This window comes from Cryptomeria japonica, chromosome 5, assembly GCF_030272615.1.
Source record: "Cryptomeria japonica chromosome 5, Sugi_1.0, whole genome shotgun sequence".
Lineage (NCBI taxonomy): Eukaryota > Viridiplantae > Streptophyta > Pinopsida > Cupressales > Cupressaceae > Cryptomeria > Cryptomeria japonica.
In genome coordinates, this window is record NC_081409.1 from 608,577,397 (window position 1) to 608,590,374 (window position 12,978).

Genomic DNA, 12,978 nt, shown 5'->3' on the forward strand with positions numbered 1-12,978 from the left:
TAAATCTAATACAATCAAGATAAATTCTAGATCTCAAGTAACTTGTTTTGAAACTAAAGGATAAATATTTTTTAAGTTTATTTATACATTATATCAAATTAGGATGTATTTAAATGTGCATGTTTAATTGTATGTAATTGTATTTGTATCTAATTAAAATATGCATATTTAAATTAGAATGTAATATGTACATTTGTAAAATTGATATTTAATATGGAATTAGGACATGTACATGAACTATGAACTATTTAACTACAATATACATACCTAGAAGCTCACATACCTACAATATACATACCTATGTAATATACATACCATGTGAACTATTCAATACATGACCTATTAAGTTTAGTTTGTTCATTTCATACATACTCTTTTGTTTGAAAATCAAACATGTATTTAAATCTAATCTTAATCAAACATGTATAAATCTAATATAATCAAACATGTATAATCTGATCAAACACAAACTATGTATAAAGTATAATCTAGAGTCTAAACTTCGTTGTACATGCATGAAATATACAATCTAATCAAACATGTATTTAAATCTAATTAATCAAACATCATGTATAAATCTAGAATATAATCAAACATGTATAAATCTAATATAATCAAACATGTATCAAACTTATAAAGTATAATCTAGAGTCTCAACTCCATGTATAAAGTATAAAGTATAATCTAGAGTCAAACACAAACCAGGTATAAAGTATAATCTAGAGTCTAAACTTCATGTACGTGCATGAATATATATAATATGAAAGTATATAAAAAGATAAATGTAAATGAGCTATAAAGTCTGGAGCAAATCAACAGGGATCATGTCGGCTACGAACTGAGCGACCATATGAGGGGGAGTCCTACAAAAGTAGAATTTATTTAAATATTAAATATAATATATCTATCTCTCTAGACGTGCATGTACATCAAATATATGTATCAAAAACCATAACTAACCTGTACACTAACAGCATCTACAGAATCTCTCCTACGCACATGCTTAGAGCTCAAGGAAGGAGTGACATGAGCTAACTATCAATTTAAGGATTAGTCCACAATCAATTTAAATGATCTACAAATTAAAACTTAGAACTCTAGATTATTTATTAAACATGATCTATATATATAGATTGATCAGGTACAAATTTGCAATGTATGTATACATATCTTCTAAAAATTTAAACGCACATGTACATGTACATACCTGTGTATCACCTGGAGTAGGCTGTATAGTCTGATCCTATCTCGTGATCATATCAACAACATCACTCGTGCCTGCATATCTCTATCTAGCTATATGTATCATTGAGGAGTGCAAGGGGCTAACTAGATGAGTGGGCATCGTGGATGAAGTGTCTGACTGTAGTAGCATGTCCATAAATCCAGTATGGCTCAAATCTCTCAGCTGATCCTCAAATGAGTCCAAACCCTCATCTATGATATGTACCTGATCAGCTCATATCTCCTCAAATGAATCTAATCGGCCCTCATCTGTGATATGGAGCTGACCAGCTCGTAGCTCCTCCTCTGCAGCAACATATTGATCTGTAGGTGGGTCAGTGCCTGGAGCATGCATAGAGTGATGAGAATGTTGTGACTGCCTCGGGGTATGCATCGATGCCGCTGTAGCCTGACCATCTCTAAGAATCTCCTCTCTAACATCACCCAATGGTATCCCAAGTCAAGATGAAACAAAACTATAAGCATGTAGTAGGTCCTCGGCTAAATACTGTGACATCTGTACATGTCTACTACCTCCGACTATAGCTGCTACCTCATCTGGGGAGGGGATGCTAGCAGAAATATACTGATCATCTGAATCTGAAGCCCCCCCATGACTGGAAGATGCATGATCTATGGATGATCGCGAATGTGGTCAACTCATCATATATCTGCCCACCCTGTCAGAAGATATGGTGGCTATTGCTGATGCAATATGTCCAATCCTATCAATTGCTTCTCTCTAAAAAGCAATCACAACGTGATCCGCTATGGGTGCCATGGCTGGGACTACTGCAGAAAATCTCTGGCCAACAAGGTCCCTATGTCTAGGCGGAGCTCTATCATGCCTACGATATGCATCTCTATCAGCAATCCTGCCCCTCCCCTATCCATAATATCCCAGAATATCAAGGTAGTCTGGTTTCATCTGACAATGAACCTCAGCAAATACCTGTTGGGCAAAGTATAATGGAATTTGGTCGTTATTAGGATAACGACCATGGGCTGCTAAGAATCATGGGTAAATCAGTGATGCAACCTATGGGTCGATACATCTGGTAACCTAATATCCCCTCACCGTACTCTTCTCCTGATATTGTGGGAAGCATCTCTCCTTGATGGTCTCCTTCAAGACCACCCCCACCACATCAGCAAAAGAATGAGGACCCCTCACCTCACTCCTCAACTATCTATATATATCCTCTATAACCTCAGGTGAGAATGAGGTATGAGATACTAAGCGGTCCCTCAATGTCCGCAAACTGTAAAAAATGGACGTGCACGTACTCTTGTACACACCATCAGTACAAGGGTCATCTAGTATGGCCCTCAACCTATGCAACTCCCGATCACTGTAATGAAAAATAGTAGCAATGTCAAGCAAGGGGGGATCCTGCTGTGGAGGATCCTGTTGTGGTGGCTCCTGATGTGGAGCTTGCGCAGGTGGATCCTGATCAGGAGCCTGCGAAGGTGGATCCTGATCAGGAGCCTGCGAAGGTATATCCTGGGATGCCATCTATCTAGGTACATGTCATAAAGTTAAAATAAATACGTAAGTAGAGAGAGAGAGATATCATTTTCATGAGAGAGAGAGAGAGATTATATACAAATAAATCTTCATGAGAGATAGAGAGATCATTTTCATTTTCAAAAAATACATGTAAAAATTTCAAATATTTCAGTGAGAGAGAGATCATTTTCATTTTCAAAAAATACATGTAAAAATTTCAAATATTTCAGTGAGAGAACATATATTTTAGATCTAGAGATAACATATATTTCAGAGAGATAGAGAGATCTAACACGTGTACATATTTAAATCTTTGACATACATAAAAAATTCAAGAATAGAGAGATCTAACACATCATATATTAGGACACTATATTATCCTAAGGGGAATGTCATATGTATAGTAGGATGTTATAAGGGGTCATATGTGACCTACTAAGGGGTCACGCATGTGTCAATGCATGCATGACCCCTTGGGACCACATACGACCTCTTAAGACACTATGTGATGAACTAAGGGGTATGTTGTTCACACTAGGATTTTATAAGGGGTCATATGTGGTTCTAACCACATATGACCCCTTAGGACACTATATGATCTTAAGGGGATGTCATATGTATAGTAGGATGTTATAAGGGGTCATATGTGACCTACTAAGGGGTCACGCATGTGTTAATGCATGCTAACCCCTTAGGACCACATGCGACCCCTTAAGATACTTTGTGATGGACTAAGGGGTATGTCGTTCACACTAGGATTTTATAAGGGGTCATGTGTGGTTCTAACCACATATGACCCCTTAGGACACTATATGATCCTAAGGGGAATGTCATATGTATAGTAGGATGTTATAAGGGGTCATATGTGACCTACTAAGGGGTCACGCATGTGTTAATGCATGCGTGACCCCTTAGGACAACATACAACCCCTTAAGACACTATGTGATGGACTAAGGGGTATGTCGTTCACACTAGGATTCTATAAGGGGTCATATGTTGTTCTAACCACATATGACCCCTTAGGACACTATATGATCCTAAGGGGAATGCCATATGTATAGTAGGGTGTTATAAGGGGTCACGCATGTGTTAATTCATGCTAACCCCTTAGGACCACATACAACCCCTTAAGATACTATGTGATGGACTAAGGGGTATGTCGTTCACACTAGGATTTTATAAGGGGTCCTATGTGGTTCAAACCACATATGACCCCTTAGGACACTATATGATCCTAAGGGGAATGTCATATGTATAGTAGGATGTTATAAAGGGTCATATGTGACCTACTAAGGGGTCACGCATGTGTTAATGCATGTGTGACCCCTTACGACAACATACGACCCCTTAAGACACTATGTGATGGACTAAGGGGTATGTCATTCACACTAGGATTCTATAAGGGGTCATATGTGGTTCTAACCACATATGACCCCTTAGGACACTATATGATCCTAAGGGGAATGTCATACGTACGGTAGGATGTCATAAGGGGTCATATGTGACCTACTAAGGGGTCACGCATGTGTTAATGCATGCGTGACCCCTTACGACAACATACGACCCCTTAAGACACTATGTGATGGACTAAGGTGTATGTCGTTCACACTAGGATTCTATAAGGGGTCATATGCGGTTCTAAGGGGTCATGCATATGTTATAACACATGCATGACCCCTTAGGACCACATATGACCCCTTATGACACTATGTGATCCTAAGGGGAATTTCATATGTATATTAGGATGTTATAAGGGGTCATATGTGACCTACTAAGGGGTCACACATGTGTTAATGCATGCGTGAGCCCTTAGGACCACATATTCAACCCCTTAGGACACATAGGAAATGTCATATGTATAGTAGGATTTTATAAGGGGTCATATAAGACCTACTAAGGGGTCACACATGTGTCAATGCATGCATGACCCCTTAGGACCACATACAACCCCTTAAGACAGTATGTGATGAACTAAGGGGTATGTCGTTCACACTAGGATTTTATAAGGGGTCATATGTGGTTCTAACCACATATGACCCCTTAGGACACTATATGATCCTAAGGGGAATGTCATATGTATAGTAGGATGTTATAAGGGGTCATATGTGACCTACTAAGGGGTCACACATGTGTTAATGCATGCGTGACCCCTTAGGACAACATATGACCCCTTAAGACACTATGTGATGGACTAAGGGGTATGTCGTTCACACTAGGATTTTATAAGGGGTCATATGCAGTTCTAAGGGGTCATGCATATGTTATAACAGATGCATGACCCTTGAGGACCACATATGACCCCTTATGACACTATGTGATCCTAAGGGGAATGCCATATGTATAGTAGGATGTTATAAGGGGTCCTATGTGACCTACTAAGGGGTCACACATGTGTTAATGCATGCGTGACCCCTTAGGACCACATACGACCCCTTAAGATGTTATGTGATGGACTAAGGGGTATGTCATTCACACTAGGATTTTATAAAGGGTCATATGCGGTTGTAATGGGTCACGCATGTGTTAAGACACTATTTGATGGACTAAGGGGTATGTCATTCACACTACAATTTTATAAGGAGTCATATGCGGTTCTAAGGGGTCACGCATGTGTTATAACACATGTGTGACCCCTTAGAACCATGTATGACCCCTTAGGACACTAGATGTGATCCTAAAGGGAATGTCATACATGTACACTACTATGTTATATGTGATCCTCTATGACCTCCTAAGGGAATGTATAGTGTCATACGTGGTCTTAAGGGGTCATGTTGTGCATGTAATAGGATGTGAAAATGAGTCACATTGTAGAGGAAATTTATTTTGTCTAATTTGTTTAAATTTGTTATCTAAATTTTCTAATGTTTATTTAAATTAATTTTTCTAACATTTTTCTTTTTTTGCTAATGTTTTTCTAAGTTCTGATTTACTACAGGTTAGTTTTCTATGTTTTTCAGAACAATTTTTTAAAATGTTGAAAAAAATATACATCTATACAATTATGTAATTTTAAAAACAAATTGACACATTTCAGTCAAAACATTAAATTATCAAACATTTTTCTAAAATAATGAAAAACAATAAATTATCAAACATTTTTCTAAAATGTTGAAAAACAATAACTATATACAATTATTTAATTAAAAAAATTAATTAACAAACAAATTATTTACAAATTTAATAAAAAAAGACATTATTAAACCAAACAAAGGGTTATTTTGTGCACCTGATATAATAAAGGTCGAAAACTGAAATAGGAAAGATGCTAACTGCTGCAGACAAAGCTCGGTGATGTGATGCTGACGACTAGTTTGATCCAACCCCCACCAGACAAAAAAAGTCAAATTTGATAATGACCTTTTAACTGTCATTTTCGATATTTATAAATTTTTTAAAAAACCCTAACCGCAAAGGGTTCGAGTGAACCCAAAACTCACCCGATGTTCAAGTGAACCGAAGTCAAAAGTTGGGTTCGCTCGGACTCCCAGGGATAGTCCGAGCGAACATTGTCATTTTGCTCAAACACGGGGAAAATCGAAATTCCCACTTTCACCAAATTCCTTCATTTGCAAAAGTGGGAACCAGCTTTGTGAATTCACCCCTTTTAATCTGACATCTAGTAATCCTCCTTTGGTAGGTCTAAATAAGGACCTTGAGAATGATTATAGAGATAGAGAAGCCCTTTTGTGTACACTTTCTGATCAACAAATAATGTGACTAACTGACAAATCAACTGCATAGGCTATATGGGATAAATTCGAGACTCTGAATGAAGGTGACCCTACTATTAAAATTTCTAAACTTGATGGTTACCGGGTGAGGTATGAGAACCTGAAGATGGAAGAAGATGAAAGGATTACTACTTTTATGTAAAGAGTTAATGAGACTTTTTTGGGAATTCAATGTTGTGGTGGATCTATGAACGAAAATGAAATAGTTTCTAAAGTAATGAGAGCTTTGCCACCAACTTATAAGATGAAGGATACTGCAATTAATGAGTTGAGAACTATGGAAAACACCCCTGTTAATAGGGACACCTTGGTTGGAAAATTATCTGCTTTTGAGCTTGAGGAATTTGGACCTTCTAGAGTTGTAAACTCTGAACTGGCTTTTCATGCATCTACATCATCTATCAACAAGAGTGATTGGAAAGCTTTATATGTGAAGGAACTAGAGGATATGGAGAAAGAAGATGAATATTTTGAGAAACTTGAAGCCTTATTTGTTAAAAGAGAACCTAAAGGACTGACAGGAAGTAAGTATTAAGGAAAATCACATTTTAAATTCTTTCCATGTAATAAGATAGGTCATTTTGCATCTATATGTCCTGAAAGGAAGTCAAGATTTGAAGAAAGAGCTAGAAGATCTTTTAGACCTAACCATGATTATCAGAACAAGCATAAGTACAAGAGGAACAAAGACAAATCATGCTACTTTGCTGATGAGGAAGGTGTGACTGATTCTAAAATGAACCGACACAAGATTTAGCTAGTGGATCCAGCAATGAAATGGAATGGGTATTTTTGGTTATCAAGGAAGATGATCCGGTACCTAAAGACAAGGACCTTTCTCCAAAAATTGAAGACAGGGATGAATGGGTAATTGATATTGGATGTTCACATCATATGACTGGAGATAAAAGGAAGCTCTTATCTATGCAAGAATTTGATGGTGGTTTGGTTAGATTTGGAGATGACAAAGCATGCATGATAAAGGGAAGAGGAACAATATCATTGGATGGTAAGTATAACACTCATAATGTTTATTATGTTTAAGTTTTAAGGCATAATCTTTTGAGTGTAGGAAAGTTGGTGGATAAGGGATTTTAGTTACAGTTCAAGGATGGAAAATGCAATATTATCAACAGATCTGTATTGGAGATTGCAACCGGTACACAAACTAAAGGTAATATCTTTCATTTGAACTCTGGTGAGAAGACATGTTTGATTGCACAAATCAATGAGAGTTGGCTATGGCATAAGAGGTTGTGTCATGTGAATTTTGATTGCATTGTGAAAATCAATTCTACTAAGGTAGATAGAGATATACCTAAGATTGTAAAGCCCTATAATCCAGTATGTAAGGAATGTCAAATGGGAAAGCAAGCCAAATCTTCTTTTAAGAGTATACAAGACAAATCTAATGATGTTCTTGATCTTATTCATACTATTTTGTGCGGTCCTACTAGAATGAAAAGTTTTTAGGGTGAGATATTTCATGTTAATCATTAATGACTATTCAAGAATGATGTGGGTTACTTCTCTAAGGGAGAAGTCTGAAGCATTTGAAAAAAAACAAAAAAACTTTAAAGCTAAAGTTGAGACAGAGACAGGATTGAAGATTAAATGCTTAAGGTCATATCAGGGTGGAGAATTCACATCCGGTGAATTCAACAACTATTGTGAGAAGAATGGGATAAGGAGACATTTGTTTGCACCCCAGACACCTCAACAAAATGGAGTTTTGGAAAGGAATAACGAAACTATCTTGGATGCAGCTAGAAGTATGATGATGGAAGCTAATATGCCTCGTGTCTATTGGAGAGAAGTTGTATGAATGATAGTATACATATTCAATAGAGTTAATATCAAAGGAGATATCAGTAAGACACCTTATGAGTTATGGTTTGGTCATACACCGACAGTAAAGTATTTTTAGAATCTTTGGTGGTAAATGCTATATCAAAAGAGATCATTCCATTGGAAAGTTTGATCCTAGATGTGATGAAGGAATATTTCTTGGTTATTCTAATGAAAGCAAAGCATATAGATGTTATAACAAAAGATTGTAGAGATTTGTGGAGAGCACAAATGTCAAGGTGAATGAGACGAACATAAGTCAAATCAGAACTTAAATGAGAGAGAACTGGTAGTGGAAGTGATCATAATTAAACTGGTAGCACCTACATCGGAATAGAATGTTGAACCAGTTACTCTGGTAGTATCATAAAATTCAACAATAACTGAAGATCGGGGCAGGGGAACTGGAAAATCAGAACAATCCTACATATGTAAGGTTGAATCATTCAGAAGATCCGATCATTGGAGATAAAAACAAAGGAGTGATGACAAGAAGAAGGTTGGCAGCTGATGAGGTATGTTTTATTTCTCAAGTTGAACCAACATCAATAATTGAAGCTTGTAAAGATGAATGTTGGATGAAAGCTATGGAAGAAGAATCATATCAGATAGAAAAGAATAGCACATGGGCTTTAGTTCCCCGACCTAAAAATAAGAATGCTATTGGAACTAAATGGGTTTTGAGGAATAAATTGAATGAAGATGGACAAGTTAAGAGGAATAAATCTAGATTGGTTTGTAAAAGGTATTCTCAGAAGGAAGGACTTGATTATGATTAAACCTTTGCACTGGTAGCTAGGATTGAAGCTGTGAGATTATTTCTTGCTTTTGTTGCACATAAGAACTACAAGGTTTATTAGATTAATGTTAAGTGTGCCTTTTTGAATGGAGATCTTGAAGAAGAAGTTTATATTGAGTAACTTGATGGATTTTTACTTTCAGATGACAATAACATGGTTTGCAGGTTAAAGAAATCTTTATATGGATTGAAACAAGCCCCCAAAGCTTGGTATGCAAGACTGAATAAATATCTTTTGAAGCTTGATTTTACTAAAGGTAATGATGACAATAATTTATATTATAAGATCACTGATGATGACATATTGATTATTGAAGTCTTTGTTGATGATATTATTTTTGGAGGTGAAGATAAGTTGTGTATGGAATTCTCTAACAATATGAAGAATGAATTTGAGATGTCGATGATTAGGGAGATGAAATTTTTCTTAGGTTTGCAAATTACTCAAACTAATAAAGGTATTTTCATCTATCAAACTAAGTATGCTAGAGAGCTATTGAAGAAATTTGGTTTGGAACATTCTAAACCGGTTATACTCTGATGGTTACAAGTGATAAATTGACAAAGAATGATGCATCTGCATCGGTAAATCCTACAAGGTACATATCTATGATTGGAGGTTTGTTATATTTGACTCAAACTAGACCGTATATAATGAATGTAGTTCGTATTGTATCAAGATATCAGAGTGATCCTAGAGAAAATCACGAGAGTGCGGTGAAAAGGAGTTTTCTGGTATTTGGAAGGAACAACTGAATATGGTTTGTGGTATCCTAAAAATGATGACTTTACATTATATGCATATATAGAAGTATATTGGGTTGGAGATATTGATGACGGGAAGAGCACATCCGGTGGAGATTTCTTTCTTGGAAAGAAACTTGTTTCATGGATCAGGAATAAACATTCATGCACCTCTTTATCTACTGCTAAATTTGAGTATGTTGTTGCTGCTATTGATTGTACACAAGTTCTATGGATGAAAAAAATATTGAAGGATATAAAGGTAGATTGTAATGAATCGATAGTTATTCACTGTGATAACTCTGTTGCTATTTATATAACAAAGAATCTGGTATTTCATTCTAAGAAAAAACACATATCTATCAAGTATAACTTTTTGAAGGAGAAGGTAGAAGCAAATGAAGTTAGACTATAGTAAAGAGAAAATTGTAGACATCTTCACTAAGCCTTTGCCTAAAGAATCATTTGAGTACTTCAGAGACAAATTAGGGATTTTTGCCCCTCCGATAGAGGCCTGAGTGATGTTGATTGGAATCAGTCTGGTATGCTTTATCAGAGCTATTAATCATTCTGGATTGATGTGGTGGTGCTACTACTCAGGGAGAGTAGTCAGTTGTAAGAATCAAAGGATTTATGACTTCTCTTTGATATTTATGTCATATCTTTGGCATTGATGTCAAAGGGGGAGGGGTATTTTGGTGAAAAACATAAGGGAGAGATATATTCATTAGGGGAGTTTGGTTCAGAGCTTCATTGCTATATCATTTTGTGGGAGATTGTTGGTTGTCTTCCATAGGGGGAGACTTGTTTGGCATTTCTTGGCAATTGGATGTTTTTCACATTTAGTGTTGTCATCAATGCCAAAGGGGGAGATTGTTGGCATTTAGAGGAATTGATTATGTGTTGCATTGATGTTTTGTCATTGATGGTAGGACTAGATGTTTTGGTTGTTTCCCAGTTTTCGGTTGGTTTCGGTAGAGTGGTTGGATTATGATATTGATCTGGTATGTTCCAGTATGCTTTGGTTTGTGGAATTGATTTGGATCTATCATTCATGTTATTCAGATGTGTATCACGATTAGCTAGTTTGGGATTTGATGACTCAGAAGCTATCATGTGTTCATGTAAGCCTTTTGGTCACCACGAAGGGTTTTGCCGACAAAGCTTTATTGAAGATCTTTTGATGCACCTTATAAGTGGTTTTGGTGCGGCTTCTAGATGGCTTTCGTGATGTGTTAGTTATCTTTTTCGTGTTCCTGTTGATTAATGGTGTTAGATTTGGTTTATGGCGACCTATTTTGGGTCTAGTGATATCTAGGTTATGGACCGATTTATGTAACATGTTGGAGGATGTTCCTGATTCATTACCAGTGGGATTTAATGATTGGTTTACATTGTTTTTTGGCCTAATCCGACTTGGTGGATCATTTGATTGCAGTTTTATGTTATGAATTTATTGTATTATCTTTTAGGTGGCTAGCCTAATTGTTTAGGTCCCGGGTTGGTATAAATATGATGTAAGATCTCTTTGTAGATCATGGTAATGGGATATAGGACTATCTCTGTGCAAATAATGTTGTAATCATATCTAGAGGTTTTTCTCGATCATAGGTGATCGAATTGGGTTGGTAAGAGAGGTTTAAGACCTCTGGTACTGAGCTTAACCAAAACTGTTCTCAGGCATAGGAGATGTTATTTTTGCAGTTCACTCTTCTTTTCAGATTGTAGTCTAGATTTATTTTGTAGTCAGTGAGGCTCCTTTTGTGATGAGAAGTGCGCTCTAGGTTGTTGGCCTTCCTACATGTGTAGGCCCCTCATACTGTAATTGCATACTTACTGCAGAAGTATTATCTAACCGTGTGTAGGCTTCCCACCATGGTTTTTCTGTTTATCGAGTTTTCCATGTACAAATCCTAGTGTCATGTGTTATAGATGGATGGTAACTATTCTATGATTTATGTTTATGTTTAATTGCTATATTAGTCATTCCGGTATTTGGTTTATGCATTCCGGTATTGAGTTTATGTGTTCTGGTAATAAGGATTTGAATGCTTAAAGTTTTGTAATCTGTTGACAACTAATCCCCCCCCTCTCACATGTCTTTTGGTTATTTTGGTTGTCTAACAGTCTTCATACCAGTGTTGGTAATGGTTGGGGCACTGGATGCTCCTGCTTTTTTAGCTTCATATTTTTCTCTAGCCTCTTATATTGCCTCCTTGGTAAAACCTTGTTGCTCAACAAATTGCTCAACTTCCTTTCTCACTTTCTTAGCAATTATTGGTTTTCTTAACTCTGAGTGCACTAGTAAATATTTCTCTTTATAGGTTCCAAACCTCTCAATAGTAGTATCTATCAGTTGTGCTAGCAAGTATTTAGCATGACCAACCACAAGATCTTCTTCAACTTCATAGCCCATAGGCACTACCCAAGTTGTCCTGGGATCAACTGTCTCCATCTAACAGGTGTCTGTGTCAACCAAGAAAGAGATGGTATCCTCATATCTACTGACAACCTGTGCTGGTATCCTTTCTCTTGCATGCATCTTTTTCTAAAAATATTTGAAATAACCTCAAGCAATTTTACCAAAATCATTACCCAACATCTTGATGTTGTTCTTCATCTATAACAATGTTGGTGTATCCTTAGACCACTGAAAATAACCGATACCAGGAAAGAAATTCTAAAAATAGAAGAAAAATTTAACAATCAGTTTCCCAAAGTTAAACTTTAGTCTTTTGTCTTTCTGTATGGATTCAAGATTGAGCACCAACTGACTTCTCAATGCCTCAGACAAATCATAATCAACATTTTTTTTTATCATCTAGTAAGCAGTATGGATGGCTACAACAAGGATGTTGTTCATCCTTCTAGAATGATAAACCCGATATCCTATGATCATTGAAGAAAATTTTACTGCGGGATCATCAATCTCATTAACACTCATAGCTCTTCCATCCCATCATGACTTGGTTTGATCAGCAACATCATTCTTAGGAAATAATCTCAATCCTGGAACTTCACTGATGGAACACAATCTAGTTACTCCATGAATCGCTTCTTTGGTGATCTTATGTGGTCGATGAAGCCACATAAACTGGTCATGCACAACTCAAAACAT

At 36.5% G+C, this 12,978-nt stretch overlaps 1 protein-coding gene across 1 annotated transcript in view; it reads right to left on the minus strand.

Moving 5' to 3' along the window:
- LOC131875992 (uncharacterized) overlaps positions 1–12,315 on the minus strand; it is a 95,162-nt gene extending 82,847 nt beyond the window's left edge. Inside the window, exon 1 of the mRNA XM_059220747.1 lies at positions 12,087–12,315. Coding sequence (XP_059076730.1) covers positions 12,087–12,315 — 229 coding nt within the window. The remainder of the gene's footprint in view (positions 1–12,086) is intronic.
- Positions 12,316–12,978: the final 663 nt, after the last annotated feature.